Raw genomic sequence first — 21,524 nt, 5'->3', positions numbered from 1 at the left:
AAAATATCTTGCAGATGAAAAGCGTGAAATAGTGCAGTATCTTTCAATAGGTATGAAACCACTGGATATTTTACGAATTATTAAGAGAGATAATCGTACTATGCAAAGATTTGTGTCTGATTCAGAGCGCAGACGGGTTCGTTCAGATAAAGGCGTGTTAAGGAAAGTTTCTGTAAGGCTAATTCATCATATTAAGTGAGCACCTGTGAAAAAGCCACTGATGAGTAGTAAAAAAGGTATTTGAAGTTGCTGGTGACTCTGGAGTCCCAAGATCCTCTCGACGCAGGATCCTCCAGAGGCTTGCTGATGTGCATAAAGAAAAGAAAAAAAGAAGGACCATGCCTTCCGGAGTAAAATCATTTTCATATAAGACAACGCACCACCCCATGCTGCAACAAATACCATTGAGGCCTAGGCTGCTATGGGCATTAAGGGAGAAAGAATCACGGTGTGGCCACCATCATCTCCTGACCTCAACCCTATTAAGAACCGGTGGAGCATCCTTAAAAGGAAGCTCTATGAGGATGGGTGGCAGTTTACCTGAAAACAGCAGCTCTGGGAGGCAACTCTGGCATCCTCAAAGGAAATACAGACAGAAACTGTACATGGACTTACAAGTTCAATGGATGAGAGAGTTGTTAATGTGATATCAAAGAAGGGCTCCTATTTTAATATGTAACTCAATCTTTAAAGATGTTTTTTATTTAAATAGCTTTGATTTGAGAAAAATTATCCCCTCTAATGCAAAAAATACAACAGATTTCAGTTTTCAATCCTTTAGACTTAGACTTCTCTTTATTGATCCTTTTGGGATGACTCCCGCAAGGAAATTGGGTTTCCAGCAGCTTACAAAACACTTGTGTTGAAAATAAAGAGGTATAGAAAATACAGTATAATATAAACAGTAAACTCTTAGCTAAAATATAGAAAGTAGACAATAAACAGTAAACAATAAACTCTTAGATAAATATATAAAGTAGAGATAAGAATAAAAGTAAAATAAAATTCACAGAAAATAAAATCAAATAAGATAGATGTAGAGAACTGTATAGAGGTTAATATAGATAAATATATAGGACAGTATATGGCATTGTGTTATTATACAGTGGGTAAATGACATTAGCAGAAATTAGCTGTTCAATTAAATTATTGCACTTAAGTGGTGGATTAAGTTATTGCACAAAAAAAGAAGAGGAAGAGTGTCCAGGTATGTATGAGTAGATTATTAATTGCACAGTGAGTGGCTACCACTCCTTCCCTTCTGTCCTCTTTACCCTATTTCCTCCTCCCCCTGAGTGAGGAGTTGCAGAGTATGATGGTATGAGGGACAAAGGAGTTCTTGAGTCTATTGGTCCTACACGATTAGAGAAATTATTATTATTATTATTATTATTATTATTATTATTTATTATTATTAATAATAATAATAAAATAGAAATAGAAATAGAAATAGAAAAAGAAATTATTATTATTATTATTATTATTATTATTATTATTATTATTATTATTATCATTATTCTAAATTATTATTTAGAAACTGTTAAGTGTTTTGAAACTCTGTTTTGCATAATAATTTGGAACACTGCATTTTGAGTTATTTTGCAAAAAATGCCATTAGATTACGATATAATTGTTGAGGAATAAAAAATCCTATTGACTGCCAATTATATCGACTATTTAGTAAGAAAAAGAACAAAAAATGCAGTACATGCATAATAATTTGGAACACAGTGTATATGTGTGCGTGGATGTGTGGCTCTCCTTCAATGTTCAATGAATCGAAAGTGAGAAAAGTGCTCAAGACCTTGGTGACATCTGAAAACTGCAGCATCTGAGGTTCATGTCATGTAAGTCAATCTGATATGATATTTTATTGATTTCTCCTTGCTTGCGTGCCCATTCACAGGGCTTCAGTGTCTGACTTTAGGACACTTTGGTTCAGAGGTTCCAGTAGGAAGGACGTTCCGCTTGCTGACTAAACCACTCTCCAGCCCAAAGGAAGAAAATAACCAACAATCAATAATTATATTTCCTTAATCTATCTACCCTTAATCTAGTCTGTTAATGACAAATTAATGATTTTATGTTAATGCCTCCACACATCCTGTATGGCAGAAATTACTCAGATACAAAAGGTTACTATTGTGCATAATTCCCATAATTCCACTTAATTTATATCAGCGGGACAAGACTCACAGGTGGACCTCAGAGGCACACCAGTGATCAATCAGAATGAGAGGTCTGGAGGAAGAATTACCATGATTTATGGCCTTTCTCACAGTTATTTACTACTCGTGTCAACACCAGCCACATAGAGGGTAACTCGTGGGAGCATCCCGACGAGGGCAGAGGAAATCAAAGATAGCTAAAGTGTAATTATCCGGGGGAGAGAGAAGAAGAGGTAAAGGAACAGTACTGAAATCCTATCCTTGTGTCAATATCAGTGAGTCAAAATATTTACTTCTTGTAAATTTTGACAGCTGGAAATAAACTTGAAAAGGAAGAAGCAATAACTTGTAAGACACAGATTTCTTTTTTACATTTTTCCAAATAGATTGGGAAGTGTACCCTGCAGGGCTCAGTCAAGTGAATGATCAATATTCAGCAACACTCTTCTGTGATGAGTCATTCAACTAACGATACAGCCCGGATCAATGGTGTGCTACTGAAAAATTCAAGCTATTCTTATTCTAAACTTAATGCACACCCTCGGCAAACATTATGAATATTTCATGATGGTAACACACATTCTGTCGTTTCTATTTCTTTTCCGTTAAAATTTGGAGAATTGTCAACATCATTTGTACTGCTGAGGCAGAATCTCATAGTTCTCACAGGAAAAGTGGAAATAAATTATGTTCATTTCCAAAAAATAACCGTCAGTAAGGACACTTTCATATCTCCTTTGTCAACATTTATTCTTAATGTTTCGACAATCTGACAGGTCTCTTGAGAATATACTGTCACATGCTACATTTAATATCTCAACAATATGCAGGAAAAGGCCTTTGTTGGGATTATTACTTATTAGTAAGTCACAAAAGCAGTGTGAGGGTGAACTAATGCCTTGCTAACGTGCTAACAACCACACAACACACTGCTGCGTGTGATGCATCAAAGAGAGGCAGGTTCCTCCATTATAACGCTGCTGTTTACATACTGTGATCATCTGACCTTTTCAAACAGAGCCACGGCACTGCAAACACAGGGAGGAAGTCAGACGTAGTAACTCTGACCTTTTTTTAATTTGGCAGGAGCTCTGTCTGATAGTGAAGTTATCAGACCTTTTCATCAAAATTAATATGAATCGACATCAATCACAAATGACTCAGCTTTCTTTCACTCTCCTGGTTGGAGCTGTGTAATCGACCCCTGCAGAACCTCGAATGGATCATGCTAATTCTACCTTAGCTAGGGTCATTTCCATTTCGTCCAGTTAATTAATGCACAAAACCTATTAAATTCATCTTGCAGTATTTATTGAAAAATGTCAATCATTTTCCTGCACAATTCACCAGCTCATGATTTGCATATGACTAATTTCTCATATAGTGTCTGTAATTGAAATGTAAATTACTGCGAGCCATTAATATCCATATGCAAACTATGGGACACCGCTAGCTCACCCTTATTTGATAATGAATGGCGTTGTCTTCAAAGAGAGGTCACACTGCAGCTAAATGGCTGAGGACAGATTCTGCAGTGCTGTGCAACATTACCCAGATCTCTCCAGGTGAGCACTCTCACAGGGGATTTTTAATGCTTACAAATTACATTCAGTCTAGAAAGACAGAAATATGCATATAGGCAAAAACAAACAGTCATTTTATTTATTTTCCCATCTATACAGTGTCAGGCAAAGAGGCGTTAGTGTTGCATTTGCAACTGCATTGCAGATGTGCCAACAAAAGGCTGCCCTCCCCAGCAAAATGACAGCATGTTTACATTAAGTAATTTGTACAAGTCCTCCAAACTAGGCACGGTTACATGGTGTTCGTTCATACACCGTTCACAAAACTCGCCCAACGCCCTCTCCGTCGGTTTGCTTTTATCAATACTTAGTTGGTTAACAGACACCACCCTTACAGACTGAAAGTGTCTTCTCCATACAGCAGCAGTAGGAGAGCACCAGAAGTCAGAGTTTACTTATCACATGACAAAAGTAAGTAGAGTTGACCAATAAGACAGTGCCTATTGGGTAACAATAATAATAATGATATCAATAAATGATTGCTGGGAAGCTTATATTGCACTAACAGTAACGTAACAACCTGTTGCCAAGTCATGTAATGAAACTGGTCTCTCCTCTGCTGCGTTCCGTGCGTGTTTCACCGAGCCCTGCCTTTGGTTATTAATGCTGATGACTGGATATTGAGCGTCAGTGACAAATATCTTTCCTTTTAATCTTTCCTAAAAATGTCTGATGGAATCTGTAACACCAGTGTTGTTATCTGTTTATTAACCAATGGGAACATTTCCTCACCTCGTCATCCCTGCTACAAACTAAACAAGGGTTCATTTAGTTTGCTTGCCAATGCCTTTCAAAATGACCCATCATCAGTGCTTTACCACGTGGTACCCAATGTCGAGGATGACGTTTGAGTTTCAGTCAACACCAGTTTTCACTGCTTTGATCCCAAAAACCTACAGTACCATGAATGCATATTGTTTCCTTTGGTTCGCACAAAATCAAATCCCAGATCAAAGCCATTTTTAGTAATCCTGACATTACTCATCTTCCCAGATGGCTTTTTTAAAAGACCAAGAATTAAGAGAATTGTCTCCCTACACTGAAGGAGAAAATATATGTTATGTCAGAGACATTCATATCAGTGAGCTCCATGTGCCTTTCTGTGCTGTTTTTCTTAGCTATAATTCCACATATACAATGTGTAAGAGGTAGCATGACAGCCATATCCACCCCTTCTGACTTTGAACCAAAGAGGAATTTAGGACAGTAAATTTACACAAGAAGAGTACGTACTGTACTGTATATATGTTAGCTGGGATTACCTTGACTCACATTACATTTTATTCAACCACAGGACTGATTACTACAACTACAATGTGTGTTTATTATACAGTATATAAACATACATACTATACAGTGATTGTAATAGATACTTTATGACTTTATGAGTGTCTTCAATATATAATTTTAAAAAAGATAGTAAGTTGGCTTTATAAGAGTTCAAGAAAACAAATAAATAGACCAATAACATGCCAGATAAATAGGTAGGCCAGCAGATAGATAGCTATATCAATATAACAAAAATTGATTTAAGAACAGCGATAAAGCAAATTGCATACTTGCTTCAGGATATTGCTCTGACTTCTCCACGCTGAGGTCTTGCTGCTGCTACACAGAGAGATATAAGCCATCTGCAGCAGCTTTCAGCATGGCAGCAAGTCCCTATCACACAAACCATCTAATAACTTGTGCCAGATAGTCAGATGCTACACAATATTACCTTCATCCAAAAGTGTTCCCCCGGGAGCGACACCCAATCAAACTCACTTGTCTTTTGCCATCCAAATCATGTTATACTAATAGTGTTACACACTCAAACAGGCTTACAGGATTACAACCTTCTCTGGAACCTAGGATCTGTGCTAAAAACAAACATGAAAAGGATTTGCAAATAAGAGTATTTCAGTATATATGTATGAGACACTTATCAAAAAGCAAAAAGCATTCCAACAAACCAAATCTAGCTTTAATTTTAAAAGCCCGTCTGAAATCCTATCCTCCACATTAATGAGGAATATTCATAAATGCAGATTCAATGAAAGAAATGTGGTGCATTTAGCAATTTGTGAGCCCCCTCTGAATATACAGAGCTGATCTGAATAATGTCCAGTTATCCAGGGGAGGCAGCTGGACGGTTACTATCAATAATGCAAAGGACGTTCATTTTGCAGTTCAAACATGTTGGTGTGTGTTGTGTTTATTCCATTCCTAATTACAGATAGCAGCATTGGTTGTTTAGCTGATGCTTTAGGCCTCAGGAGAAGAGGACACAATTGCATGCTGAGAAAGTGAGAGTCATTTGTTCTAATTTAATATTTATCTATTTGAGGAGGCTGAGTTATCAGAAGGAGCTAAATTGAAAGACGCCCAAGCGTGCCCAGACAGAGTCAGCAAAAAAATACAGAAAAACAGCCAGCTCTGATGACCGTTAAACAGAAAGGGGAGGAAGACAGGGATACTTTGTGTGTGTGTGTGTGTGTGTGTGTGTGTGTGTGTGTGTGTGTGTGTGTGTGTGTGTGTGTAAGAAATGGTGGAGTAGCAAGAGAAAGATGCACATTTTGTGCTCTCCACAACTATAAAGTCAAATATACATAGTGATATGTGGTGTAAATTGTCACTTTGGCCCAGTCGAACCGCAGTGTCTCTGTCACTGTCTGCCACAATGTCATTCTTTATACCTGTGGTTCTCGAACTCACCTTGGGACCTACGTTTTCCCATGGTCATTGACTCACAACCCACTTTTATAGAATTCAAACCAAGCAGATTTACTTTTCAAAAAGGTTTGTAAAACACATATAAAATGTTACATTTCCTGCTTTCCTGTCAAAATAGATAGCTAAGCTTTTAGTTTAGTTTAGTTTTTTAGAGACCCCTCCAGACGTTTTTTGGGTCGCAACCCACCATTTGAGAAAGCATGCTTTTTTTTTTTTTACCAGCAACTGAATAATTGTACACATGGTGGCTATAACGATGTGGGAGGGTCTTTTACCTTGGTCATACACAAGGTTAACATGAGTTTTCAATTTTAGCTAACATACATCAATGACACTGTCCAACCATCAAAAACAATCACCGCCAAAGCTTTTTTGGAGAAACATACAAAGATGTAGACTCTTATTAGACTGCATCAGCATGATAAGACTGTAATTGTTCAGTTCATTGGGTGCAACAAATGTACTTAACTGAATGTCCTGCAAGTTCATGGCGAATACATGTACCATTTCACACTTCAGAGGAACCAGAACCTATTACAACCTTCCTTTTATTTCATGGTCATGGAATAACCTTTAGAAACTCTGAAACGCAGCTATGGTTCTTCTTGACAAAAAAGGATAAGCCATTGTATTTTCTTGCCCTCAATGTACCCAATTTAATAAGCAGTGGATATCCTATCCTATCCGTAGGTCAGACGCAGAGCTCACTGAACTGAAATGCAAAGTATGGTCAGTCTGGTTTGCCTGTGGTAACGTGAGAGGCACAGAGCAGCAGCCCTCACTAAAGTCCTTCAATAAAATATGTGAATTCATTGTTCTGCCCAGGTTTTTAGAAATCAATTAAAGCCATGGCAAGTATACTTTTATGCAAATCCAGTCTTCTGTCCAGGTAAGTCCTTTGAAAATGCCTCACTGAAATTAGAAAGCACATACAACGGCAGTATGAGCAAAGGAAAAGTGCTGTTATCTATTACTCGGGCAGCACTGTGTTCATCCTGAGTGTCAGTTTTGTAGGCTCAGTAGATCTCATGGGAAACCAAAACCTAATCCCATTTACTCTGGTATTTAACCACAAGGATCCATCCTGTCTACTTTTACAGACTGTAATCGCTGACCAAGATCAAAGACGAGACTGATATCACTCTAAGTTAGGCATAATACTAACAGAATTTTTCCTGACCAAAGTCCAAGACACAAGAAAAGTGAACAGAAGAGCATGGACCACGTGTGTATAAGGGCACCATTTACCTTTCTGGAGTGTGCAATTTTGGTCCTCTGCTTTTTGCTCTTGCCTTGAGTGTTATTTTTGTGTCATATTTAGGGAGGAGAGGCTTGACAGACAAATATGCCAATAAGAGCAGGCACTCTTAAATATTTCTGAGAGTATGATTGTAACTTATTATAACTTGTAACTTGTAATTTGTCAGGAATGTGGCAGTTGCACAGTTGAAATTAAATTTTAGAAGCATCTGTTATTAAAGTAAGACTATACTGCAGTGCATATACGCTATAGCTGTTTAATTTCTTTTTCTTTTTCGGATGGATGGCTGATTTACCACGAGGATTACCACCATTCAGTGTACCGCCCTTGACCTTGGAGTCTTGCAACTGAGAAGAATCTGCATTAGTGATATAAGTCGTACAGTGTCTTGGATCTGTGTACGATTGGATGAGCATACAGAAGTAGCACACAGAGCAATTCAATTAGATTCCTCCATCTTTTATAAAGATATACTCTGTGTTTTTGTGTGGATGGATGTGTTGTGAGGAATGGAATTCTAATTAATTCACCCCTCTTTATGGTTGAAGACTATAAAATCTTACCAACAAGATTATTTAGCAATCATGAGCTTAGTCCCTGAAGATACAATACTTTTTTGTGTCATGAATGCCTTCAACACTGGCTAGCTTGTTGTTTCAACAGACAGGTTGTATTGGAGAAAATCTCAATCTACGCAAAAGAAAAAAATCTAAATCAATTTAAGACAATTATAACCCAAAGTCCAAGTGTTGCACTGGGTATTCTTATCGCAAGGCTTCAACAAGATCCAATAAGCTTTTCCCACAGCTGCACTACACAGATAAATTCTTCAAAACTGTTGAAATGGAGATGGCTGGCCTCAATTCATGCTTGAGCACAACATGTTAATGATTCCAAAGATAATACAACCCTTGATTATTTTTCCACTATGAGCCACTGAAAAAGTGATTATTCCAAAACTAAACACTGCTGAGCGGGGTATTGTTAAGTTCACTTTCGTTTTATTGATTCCTTTAAACCTCATTCAAGAAAGAATAATCCAAAGTGACAAGAGGGCTTTGATGACAGCACCAGTGCTTTTCAAATAATGGATTAGGCCAGTATGATTGTTCTATTTGTCAACTCCTGCTGACTCGCCTAGCTGTGTTTTCTGAAGTGATATGTGTCTGCAACATGACGCCCCTTCTCCTCACCTTCACCATTTATTTCAAAAACGTTTTATCATCTTTCAATCAGCATAGTCCAAAGCGGGGCTCCTACTCTGTTAGTTTTCTCCATCAAGACCCACATGAAATGAGCAGCTTCAGGCTAAACAATTTCCATTATGTTTAAAAGCAGAAATATCTGATATGAGGGGGAAATGTATTTGTCCATGAATCCAACATCATGAGACCAATCACAGTAGCATGTTTGGCAGAAGGGAGGAAAGTACAGTTCATCAGGATCTTATTGATTCTTCTCTGTCTGACCTGAAATACGATCATACACTTTTCTCAGTGGGCCCCAGCTGCGATTGTGTCTCTGAATGTTGCATCTGTCTGTATTTGTTAGCCTAACAGACTGGTGGCCTGTCCAGGATGTAGCCTGCCTCTCGCCTAATGCATGCTGGGATACTTTTTGTATAATGTGAAATAGCTGAAGCGTCCTAAAAATGCTCATTTGTATGTCACCACATTGCTACATATTGGTGTAAAGACCTCCATCAAAGTGATACAAAGTCTCTTCAAAACCAACAAGATTCTACATTTGTCACTATAGGTGCTTCAAGATAACTAAAATCAAGTCTTAAGAAAGTCGCTAAATCTAGCAAGTAAGTCACCAGGTTGACAACAGTGGCGCCTAGTGACCCTGAACAAGCAATTGAAGGATGGATCAATACAGTTTTAGGTAAATCATTTCTATTGATCTATTTAATTTTCCTTGATTTACTTTTTGTTTTCGTTTTCGTTTCAAAGCTGCCTGAACAACAACTGGAAGTTAGTTAGTAGTTTGGCCTACATTTGGCCCACTTATCAACAGCAGATGCAGCAGCAGCAGAGGCTGTGACACACAGCTCATGGAGGCAATTAAAGTCCTTTAACACCCTTAGTCCCCAATTGTTGCAAGTTGCATCAAAATTTGCACTCATTGTCTTAGTCAAATCTGAACACACAGCGCAGAGCTATTGTTATGAGCCACCTCACTCATAATGTAGATTTCGAACTTTAAAATCACACCTACACAACCTCCCACTATCATTAGATTGATTTACTTTCTAGAGTCTTGCAACCTTGATACGGCCTGCTATTACCAGGGGTACTATGCTGCACAGTTAGATGCAAAGTAAAAGTTAATTTTGGGCGGCACAAAGGCAAAGATAAGGTCAGAGCAGTCATCTGTGGGGCAGTTTACTTGTTGCAGGTTACAGAAATAGATGCAGCAGTGACTCCATGTGCATGTTTGCACACATGAGACCTAGAGGTACACCTGAGGGTCATGAGTTTACATCCACTAAATAGTGTAGCTATGGGCACAGCACATCTGCGTCAGAGGCAGCCCAATATAGCTCTGATACCCCATTCTGAAATTGAGGCCAAAGCTTTTGATCTTGGGAGATGGCTGGTTCTGCAAGGTAATATGAAGAAAACTAACACAAGGAGGAAACAGGGAGCAAAAAGACAGAGCAAGTGGCCAGGGACTGACATATAAACAAGCTGGGGCTATTACCTCTCTCTGCCTATATCTCCTGTTTATATGATCAAAATTATCTCCTGATGGCCTGTTTCCTTAGTAACGGACTGCCTGATGTGCACACACAAACACACACCTGAGGCAGCAGTCCAGTCTACTGTGTTTTCCACTTTGACTGCATCAATGTATGAGCAAGTTAGATTAGTAGAGTATTGTATCTGATGTGACCTGGCCTCGCTGGGATAAAACCATCCTCCACATGTAAATGAAGGTCACTTGGCCCCTTTAACCAGCAGGCTACTAGCTGAATCATCGAGCAGCACCCTTCTCTTAGTTTGGGGTTGTTTAAGTTTAACCATGACTACTACTGTAAGTGGCTCGGGTGAGCTGGCACAGGTCAAAGAACCTTAAAAAAAAGACAAATGAATAAAATCAAATCAATATGCAATGCCAGAGCACAGACACCCTTGAGATAAAGGGTTCTTTCTTCCATGTCAAGCCAATAAAAACAAAGATGAAAACAAAATTACCAAAACACAGATTCAACCATGAACATGGCTGTCTGTGACAGTGCCTGTCAGACATGCCAGGTTGCCTAGCAACCTAGGTATGACTTGGCCAATTATGCAAATATTTTTATTCAACACCCAAAAGCATAAGTTATTGAGCTGATTCAATTTCCCTTGGGTGCCATATTCAGGGTCATTCAACACAACAATAAATGCATTGTTAGACAGTCTGATAGGTCTAATAGCATATAATACCCCTTAACAGCCTGCAGGAAATACAAAGGATGGGTCTGATAATAGTAATGATGAATCTGTATCAAAAGGCAAAGGTTTTCAACAGTCTGTAAACACAAGCAACTTAATAGCTTGCATTGTAGTGGATACACTAAATGTGGTTATTTGCTTTAGTTATTATAATCCCCCTTTATCTGTAACAATTTATAACCTAGCAATGGACCTGTATGTCTTTGCAGAAAATCCCACGAGGTTCACAACCACTCAATGCAGCCAGATCAAGCTGATGCGGACTTCTCACTCAATACCTAAATCAAACACTACTGATTCGAGGAGGACATGTCCTGGTGTTTCAAACCGCTGCCTAATCCACAATGTGTTTTGGGTTAAATGTCTTTACTTAGCCTGTTTGCTAAAATCTGACCTCACGCTTACATTTCACCTTGAAGGATGCACATTCATCTTTCCTGATCCCAGGGGACTGGAAAGGACACTTCGTCACTGCTGCAGCTGTGTTGAGAGGGTTGGTAGTCATAGAATCTCTGAGGCATTGCATTCAGGATCAATGCCGACTATTAACCATGTTGAGTTGTTATTCCCACAGCTTGTGTATGTCTTTGTTAGAGCCAGACCTTGACCTCTGATGGAAAGGGTTAAAGCTTGTTGAGAGTATGGCTTGCACAATCATCAGCTCTCTCCCTCGCTCTGTTGAGCACACCTCCCGAATCAATAGACTAGTCATTTTCAGTTTTCGCTGCAGAGCTAGTTGGAACATGCCATTATTTATTCCATGTAATGGGTCTTTAGATGTAAGGTGAGTGGAAAGACTCTGTGTCCCCACGGACTTCTGCTGTGGGAAAGTATTTACTGACTTAAGATTTCCAAAGATGTTAGCACAACACGATGTGCAAACACGGCCACAAATACCCAAAACATGATTCATATTTTACACAACTACTTCAAATTAACAAAGTGGAACAATGATTCAGAATAATAAACAGCTCTTTTTCAACAACAAAAACACCACGAAAGACACTGTTACTCAAATCCATTTGGAGTAATAGTGGATATAACATATAACACAGACACAGGGGCAGTTTCTACCCACAGGCCATCAGTGTGATGAACAGTTAACGCCAAACACAGTGTCAGGAATAATCCCTGTGCAATAACCCTGTGACTCAAACTACCCACTGTACCTGCAAATTAATTATTATTTTTTCATTATTGATGTTCAGTTACCATAAATATCATCACTCAAAACACATCAATCCATGCTGTTCATGTTGAAAATACTGTATATCATATCATATCCACCTACCTCTTGTACATAAAAATAACCTGCACACATTTATTCCAGCATCCTTTTGCACTCTACTCAATTGCACTGTTGTCTTACTGTCACAAATGTTTTTAATATACATATAGGTGTATATATGTTTATGTGTGAATACTGTGTATATGTAATATGGAGAAATTGTGATGTGCTAAGCAGGACATTTTGCACTAGATAAATACATTTGTCGGTACGCTCTGGTGGGAATCCTTCCTTGTTACTCATTGGCTGACATATATGCTGATAGTGATGTCATAGCTAAGCTATTATCAGCACTGTATAGTCCCTGCAGATTTATCAGTTAGACTCTACTGTATATATTTAATACAGTATGTGCCCTATGTCTAATTATTCTCTAACTGTTGTCTGTTGACACAGTTTATGGCAGCTCAGCCACTTCATGTTGTTGCGGAGACTTGGCAATGTTTACTCTCACTCTGATGTTCGAAGCAAATTGCAGAAAGTGCGTATTTAGTCAAAAGCTCAGAGAACTAATTGCGATTCATGTCAGGTAACAGAAAATAGTCAGGCAATGTAGTAGTGATAATTAATCATTAGAATCTTTCATACAAGAAGTATAACTCTTTATAATGTGAATTTACTTTAAACTGGTAATAGTGGTGGATGTAACCAAAATATTGGAATATCATGCTTTTTAGAAATTCAGTTTCAGGTCAGCAATATTTAAAGATGTGAACATAAACATAAAAAGCAATGCCCTCATGGGGTAATTCTGCTGTTTACCTGGCAATCAGTGTGAGAGGATAGAAATGCTTAGCTTTATATTGAGCCTTTATTAGTGCTGTGCACTGTTTTGGTATCTGATGGGCCTTTAAATTCATGGATCTATTACTTAAATCCTACACTGTATTTCTTTAATGCAGCTCCTTGCCATTTTTTTAAGAAAATGGTTGGTTTAAATGGCTGGTAACACACGGGGAGCATGAAGGAGTGAAAGATTCACAGTAAAGGTAAAAAGCCGACATCAGCCAGTGACCAAAGCTCACTGCTTGCGGTTCCTCTCTTTGTCGTACTGTTTATTGGCACGGTTCACCTGGGCTCCTCAGATTCCACCTGTTCAAAAAGGATTTTTATGGGGCAAATATTGATGTGGAAAGAGGATTCTGTGTTTGAAATCTAATGTGTTTACTTCTGTGTAAAACTCAGACAAAGTTCTTTAAATCTCTTTCAGAAAACAAATGTTGAACTGCACAATGACAAAGTATAAAGATGCATTTTGATCCATTTGTTATACATTTTTGCAGCAAATGATAACGTTTGACTTCCCTCACTGATTATCAGAGTTCAAGTCGAAGGATACAGTTTCCTACACTATGCTTTTATACTGACTCATGACAATTCCCATACCACTACTGTTTCACTATGATAGAGCTCCTTTCTCTGCAGGCAACATTCAGAACTGTATTCCTATAATGAAATGGTTTTCAATTTATTCCTTACAAGATAAGCCATCATTTTCAATCTGCTCAACATACAAGTCCACCAGCCATTGGAGTAATATCATACATCTCGCATCGACAATTCAATTTTTGTGTGGCCCCCCAAAAAAAGAAAAAGATCGCAAGTAGCAGATAAATAGTAAAATACATCACTTTAGCTATTCCTTCTGGACACTATCCAGTCAATGAATGAGATATCTGCAGGAATTTCATTATGTCCAATACTCTTGACAGCAGCAGCATTAAAAATGACAAGAGTTTGACCTTGTCTTTATAAGTACCATCACTGCAAATACCATTACCAGAGATCGGGCAATTATTTCATTTTATTCCATTTAATGTGTATTTGATAGGGACCGATACAGTATACACAGAGAATTGCATAATAATTATCCAATGTATCACAGCATTTATAGTGCTAATCTCTAATGCCCGGCCCTAGAACGGCCTTTAAACTGTAACTTTGAGGAAAAAACGCAAACAGAACTAAGAAGAAACTAATTGAAAATGTGGAAATGACAGAGACTTTTTAAACACGCAACCTCAAGTTCGAGCGTGCTGCCTTTGAAGTGAAAGAATCATTTTCAAATTCAAACAACACAATGAAGCCGTGAACTTGGGTGAGCTAATTCTAGTATTTTGAAAATACTGGCGGATGTTTTGACAGCAGAGTAAAAACCCAGGAAACACTCCGGCTCTTTCCAACAGTAGATGAAGACAAAACTCTCTTTGAACCAAATTACCCAATTTCCATTCTCATTTGTCACACTCTGGGATTGAGCTGAGCCACAATAAGCCATCACCATAGTAGCACATGGCAGCATATCTGGCTGGCTCTTAGTGAAGCAGGGCCTATTAGACAGGCCTGGTGGAGTCAGCGGAAGGGTTGAGAGGGCAGATGGGACCAAGGTGATGTATTATGCATGGGTAAGAACCATACTCTGGAGGGCCAGCTGAGGCCCCAGTCGGAGAGGGACAGACTGACCCAGCCAGACCCATCACACACTCGCTCCCTCTACAGCACCTCCCCCCAGTCCTTTGAGACTGTGGGCAGCCTGCACTCTTCCATGACCCTGGGCACAGGTCCAGCACTATTGGCTAATATATGTGGAAGTCAGTCCTTTGTGTTGAAATATTAATTCAGACACTTCCAGGATAGACATTTGATTTGATACTGCTGATATCCAGTTTATACTAATTGTAGATAGCGATTATTACTTTAGGATATATGCTGTCTTTTAATAAGTAAGTATATACTGTATAAGTATAAACTGTTTTTTGGTCACTTTGGGGCAATAGAACAAGCAGTAAATACAACATTGACATTTTAATTTACACATCCAGCAGACATGGAGCAACTTTAGCACTTGAAATGAGGTTGGCGAGAGCAGTGAGACTGCACCAAAACAAGTGGAGAGCCATAACACCAAAATCAGTGAGCATAATGCTAAAATGCTCCACAGAGGTGCTGGTAACTGCTGAGTTGGGTGATAACTGCCTGAGGGAGAGACCTTTTTTACATTACACATTGTCATTTGACCTGTTGTTAATATGAAAAGGTTTAAGTCACCATTATCATTATCATCTAATTACTCCCTTATAACATTTAAATAATACTGTATCCATGTCACAGAGTTCAAACTTTGTAAATCTACGGTTCCTAATGACGAAGCTAAGTTTGTAACCTTTACAGCCGTGCAATATTGATTCTCTCAGAATAGCCGGCAATGCTAGCAATATTGATTTGCTCTGTGTTCGATACATATTACGAAAGGCTCACAATCACTGGCTTTTTGTGATAATTTCATTACACTGACTATTGACCAGATATGTTTCTATATTCATTGTTTTTAGCTCAAACTGTGTGTTTGACTCTGCTTTGCTTTATCTGTAGGAGTGACAGACGTGTCTGCAGCTCTACGCTGACGATTAGAGCAGAGTGGAGGTCGGAGGAAGTCAGAGAGATCTTATTTATCAGTGTCTGCACTCAGTCACTGTCAAAGTCACCTTTACTGGCCCTTCAAACTGTGTCTACGTCCCCCCCCCCCGTCCTTAAACTCTCCCTTTCTCTCCCCCGACTCACCCCCACTGATGAGTGACAGCACAGCTAATGTGGTCACAGCCGGGTACAGCACGGGGAAGGGGAGATAGAGGGAGGGTCGTCGGCAAAAGCTCAGCAGCCAATCTCCTCCCAGCTTGATTGCAGGATACGTAGCAGATGGGCCGTTGGAGGAAAAGAAAGATCTGCAGCAAGCTGCTCTTCAGTGGGCTGTCGCTTGTAGGACAATAGTAGTAGTTTGTTAAAATTGCCATGTTCTAATGATATGTAAAAAAAAGGTGTTGAAAGTTGAAAAAGACTTCATTAAGTCACTGTTTTTCTCAGCTATGGGACCCGTCAAGGTGGTAGCAAAACAAAATACAGAGGCAGATTCATTACTCATCGTGCCTATAGCATACATAATAATAAGTGGATTTGGGGCCACAACAAAAAAAAAAAACAATATAAATCATATCATGTAATAAAGGATCAAATGTGTCATCTGTTGATTGTTTTTTCCAATTCTCCATTGTGATCTTATGCAACATAGTTTTTTTTTAACTTATTCATTATTTTAGCCAAATATGACATCTTAGTCATCTAAATTTTGCTATAATATTTTTTTCAATTTTAAAACAATACTAGCCACCCATATGTGCCTCTATTTCAAATGTTTTATTTTATTATTAAACACACCATTTAAATGTGACAGTAGTTATCATTACATTTCTTTTCTTGAATACAGAAAACCTAAAATTACTACTTAATCATCTTATATTTTGTACATGAATGTTTTCGGTTCTGTCATCACCATCCTTTCCATACCAGAGGTTGGACAATTTACAGAATGTTACACAGTATAGTCTCTATACTGACATCAGCCACTATATACTGCATGGAGCTTCTTGTTCTGAGGAGACCAAAATGGACAGCAATCCTTACTGACAGACTTTTTACTTGTACAATGACTAAAACAAAAAGAACACCGTTCAAAAGAGTGCTGACAGAATAAGAAGAACCTGGGCCGCAAGTAAATTAACAAGACACAGTCTGCAGTGTTTTTGAAAGAGCGATGGCTACTTGTCTTTTAGAGGGAGAAGGGGAGATAAAGTAATAGAATGAAAAAAGGAGGAGAAAGGCGTGTGCAGTGCCAGTCAGCAGTCACTCAGTAGTCTCCACGTCTCCTGTCCTTGCATGCAGGTAGATTTTCCTTGGGCTTGGTGCATTAAAAAACGCTTTTAAGCCTCAGAGAGAAATAGAAAATGAGAGACTTTGAGAATCAAAGAGACTGATATGCTATGTACATACACTTTGTTTTTAGTTTTAAAAAATAAATGATGATATACAATGATGGTCAAATAGAGAGGGAACCAGCAAGCACTTAAAGCCTTGCAACTTTGTAGATTAGAGTTCATGACCATTATTATTCAACAACATCTGTTACATTGTAGCTCGTACAGTCAATTTTTCAGCACAAATGACACTGTAACAAATGAACACAACAAGCATATGCGTATTGAATCGCAAATAGCTCAATCACACTCTTGACATTGCCACTCCAGCTGGCTGCATCCTCCCTCCCCTAATTGGAGCTCGTAGGAATCCAGGCTCTCATCTCCTCTTCTTCCTCCTCTTCCCTCACAAAGGTTATGTGAAATTATCAGCAAGAACACGAGCGAAACAAGAGGAGAAAGCGGAGGGAGAGAAGTACATGTAGGAGAGAGGGTGCCAATAATGTCATGTCCCCATTGTCTCTATTTGACACAACAGTAATGGTTCAGCAAATTCATTTATTAGTAAAAGCTGCCACGCTAGCAGTCCGCAAACATCAATCCTCAAACATTCTCACAGCTGCTTACTTGGGTGATTGATGCCCCAGAAAATTCATTTTTGAGGACAATGGGGTCATCTCCGAATAAGAGGACTTGGAACAAGAAAAAACAAATCAAATGTTAGAATACTTTCTAACACTACGTATTCAGTAGTTCTGTGAGAATTTAAGTGGCAATTGACTCTGATGGAGGAAATATAACCTTGTTGTTGCACCCGTATTACACACAGTCAATATTTTCATTTCATCTGAGGCCCTTTGGCGAAGCAGCTCACAAATAGCATTCTGTGTCTTCACAAACAATTTGCACTGGTACAAAATGAAGCATGAAGTCTACTCCTACACTACAAGTCTGCCAGGTATTGGCACAAATTAGGGTTTTCTCTGTTGTGATTTTACAAATTCCAAGCATCTTTTTTTGACCTTTGTTCTCCAAGATCACATTATCCAGAAATGTAAAGGGATTATCAAACTGATTATCCCTTAGTTATTTTCTATTTTTAGCAAGCAAATAATCATAATAATTAAGAAAAAAATGTCAATCTCAACTTACCCAAGGTGAAGTCAAGAAATTACATATCTTTACCAAAAGACCAAAACATAAAAGCAACCAATTTTCACTGACATGAAACAGAGAAAGGCAGTACATCTTTAAATTTGTTAAGCTGGAACGAGCAACTGACTTGAATGTTTGATCAGTTATCTAAATTGTTGCTGATTCAGTTTCAGCTGATTGACTCATCAGTTCACAAACGTAATAATTGTACATATATAGCATATTGTATTCATACAGTCAAATCGCTTGGTCATCTGCAGGATTTAGGTCACTTCAGAAATCTTTTTAACAAACCAAAATTCAAGCAGGGATAGCAATTGTGGTGGTCAATGGTCAAACAGTGCAAATTTGTATATTAAAGTTCGCCAAAGCTGAACTCTAAACAAAAGCACTGCACTCATTCACTTCACCACCATCACTGATTACAACGGTTTCATTCAATTTAATTCATTTTGGTGAAAATGTTTTGAGCTGCCCCCTAAAATGGGGTTAATTTGAGTGGTCAGTGGCATTGCAGTGGCATTATACCAGTTTCACAGTGTACCGTGGAATGAAAATTGGCCATCTATATTATTGAATTCTAGTGTATTAGTGTTTTTTTCTTTTTTTTTTTTTTAAATGCAACTGGACAGAGAATCTCACCTGTGAATGTCCTTTCCTCCTCGACTGCCTCACATAGTCACAAAAATCCAGTGGAAAAAATCTCAGAGAGAAGCAAATCTCCATCCCCCAATCCCACCAATCTCCATCCCCCCAAAAAAGAAATTAAAATCAGCAGTGTGTGATTACTTTGAATAGTGATTGTCATCGTGGATGGGATGCAGTTTGTGAAAAATGTAGATGCAAAGTGGCTGCCAAAGGAGGAAACACGGCTCCTGGCTACACCTGCATTGTCTGCCTGTTCGTTAACCTCTGGCTTACAAACACACATGCACTGACCCCGATCTGAGATCATAAAGAAACACAAACACAAACTTCCCCGGCTCAGGGGGCCTGACATAAGTGAGTGTGTGTGAGGGGCTGTGGGGCTTAGCTCCGGGTCAGAGGCATGACAGAGAGCGGTGGAGAGCGCATACTCACTATGCCACTGCAAGTGCAACAAAAGCACTGCACACAAAAAGTAAATAAGAGAAATGTATTCATATAAAGCGCACAAAAGATAAGCAGATGAGGAAAAAAACTGCAGAATACAGTTCATTGAGGTAACTCAGGTTTGCCAAGGCTGCACTGAAGCAACAACACACTTTTAAATAGGGAGAGAAATTCCCTCCAAACAGCGACAAGACAAGATGGACTACACATACACACAATGTATAAAAAACGTTGAGGAACAGTTTGTTGCAGTCATTGTAACTGATAATACTAATGATGATAATTGTGTACTAACGTATAGCGTGGCACATATTTTCTGAGGCAGTTATTGTGAAAATATCGTACGTTACAGTCATCAGTTGAGAAGAATCAATGCACTTGTGTCTTTATACACAGAGCAAGGCCAGAGCAGCAGCATGGCAGGCTGTAAACTCCACAAACTTTCAAAGTTATACGTTTCAAAATGACCACAAACCACAAAAACAAACTTATTTAAGCGGAGAAGGGTGATAGAAAAGGCAGAATGGTGCCGGACAGCGTGAGGCAGGGCAGCATGACTTGCGTCAGTGAAGTTGGATAAACCAATCAGACGGTGGTACAACTGCCTCTACTGCCGTCCACTGTGATTGACTCTTTGGCTGACAGTGCTGTCAGGAGCCCGACAGGAGAGATGCTCCGTGGTGCGCTACGATTCTATAACTGAACTATGAGTTTCACATTTTTACTTTATCTGACTGTGTGGATATCTCATCTTGTCTTACAGGTAAAACATGAGGCTCATGTAGACTGATATAGGAGTTGACACTGACACTTACAGGGCAGGGGAGTTAAATATATAACCTTATTATTCTGAGGTAAGGTGTATTAAAGAGAAGAATGTTCATAAAAAGAAAAAATATTAATACATAAAAAGACTCTAAGTCGAAATAAATACCAACTATTTTCTTGAAGATGAGTTTATCTTTCTCTAACCCCACCTGCCTTCTTGTGAGCTAATTGTTTCTTGTACCTGTGCATCCACAAGGAGGTGCCTCATCAGGGTCATGGACTTCTGCAGCGTCTCCTTCTCGGGAGGACGGAAGGCATGCTCCTCCTGCTCGAGGGGCTTGGGTCCAGTCACCATGAAGCTTGCAATCTGGTCATTCAGGCTGTTCAGAGATTGCACAGCTAGAGGGAGACACAAAAATAAATGTGATCACAAATAGGCTGTTAACACAGAGCATTTCCTCTGTTTGGATTTTGACGTGGTGATTAAAACATATCAGTCATTAATCTGGTGACTTTAACTTTAACTGCACTTCTTCTTCTTCTTCTTCTTGATCCTCCAGGAAAAAGATGGCATTACAAAAAGATAATTAAAGAGTAAAAATTACGTCTCGTTTTATGTCCTCTCTATCAGAGTGCAGGCAGGTTTAAGTAGATCATAAAATGCTTTCAATACCAAAGCACCACTATATACACACACACACAGACACACACAGACACACACACACACACACACACACACACACACACACACACACACACACACATTTCTTCTTCCTTTGTGAATATACTGCCAGCCTCTTACTGAGCAGGAACTACAGAGATAACCCAGTGGAAGAACACGGTTTCCTACTGTCACACTGTCACCGACTTTCTCTGTCAGCGCCCTTTCTGGTCCAGAATGTTCCATGTAGGCCTGAGAGCCATCCTGTTTTTGTTTCCCTGTTCTTGCCTTTGTGTGTCCCTGGCCAACCTCTCCTTTCAGGTTTCCTCCCCAGCTAAGCTTCCACATTAAAAACTAGCCAGCCCTACTGTATTTCCTCTTCTCACACACACACACACACACACACACACACACACACACACACACACACACACACACACACACACACACACACACACACACACACACACAGACTTCCTCAAACCTCTTCCATTTACCATTAATCCTCCTTAGTCTTTGAAAGGTCAACACAACTATTTCCGAGGCCACCCACATGGTAGAAATGTTGGATAAATGAGAGAGTTGGAGAAAAAGCAATTTCCATATTTTTTTGCCTTTTTAGCATAAGTATCTTTTGTATTT

At 39.0% G+C, this 21,524-nt stretch overlaps 1 protein-coding gene across 2 annotated transcripts in view; it reads right to left on the bottom strand.

Annotated features, from left to right (window-relative positions):
- The window catches only part of LOC127377764 (kazrin-like), a 163,111-nt gene that overhangs the window by 121,659 nt on the left and 19,928 nt on the right, over positions 1-21,524 (bottom strand). For both annotated transcript variants that reach the window (XM_051425942.1, XM_051425943.1), the window contains exon 2: positions 20,463-20,620. In XM_051425942.1, the coding sequence (XP_051281902.1) occupies positions 20,463-20,620 (158 nt within the window). The remainder of the gene's footprint in view (positions 1-20,462; positions 20,621-21,524) is intronic.

The sequence above is a fragment of the Dicentrarchus labrax genome, unplaced genomic scaffold, assembly GCF_905237075.1.
Source record: "Dicentrarchus labrax unplaced genomic scaffold, dlabrax2021, whole genome shotgun sequence".
NCBI classification, from domain to species: Eukaryota; Metazoa; Chordata; class Actinopteri; family Moronidae; genus Dicentrarchus; species Dicentrarchus labrax.
Note: the sequence above shows the minus strand (reverse complement) of the source record. Positions and strands in the feature narration are given on the sequence as shown.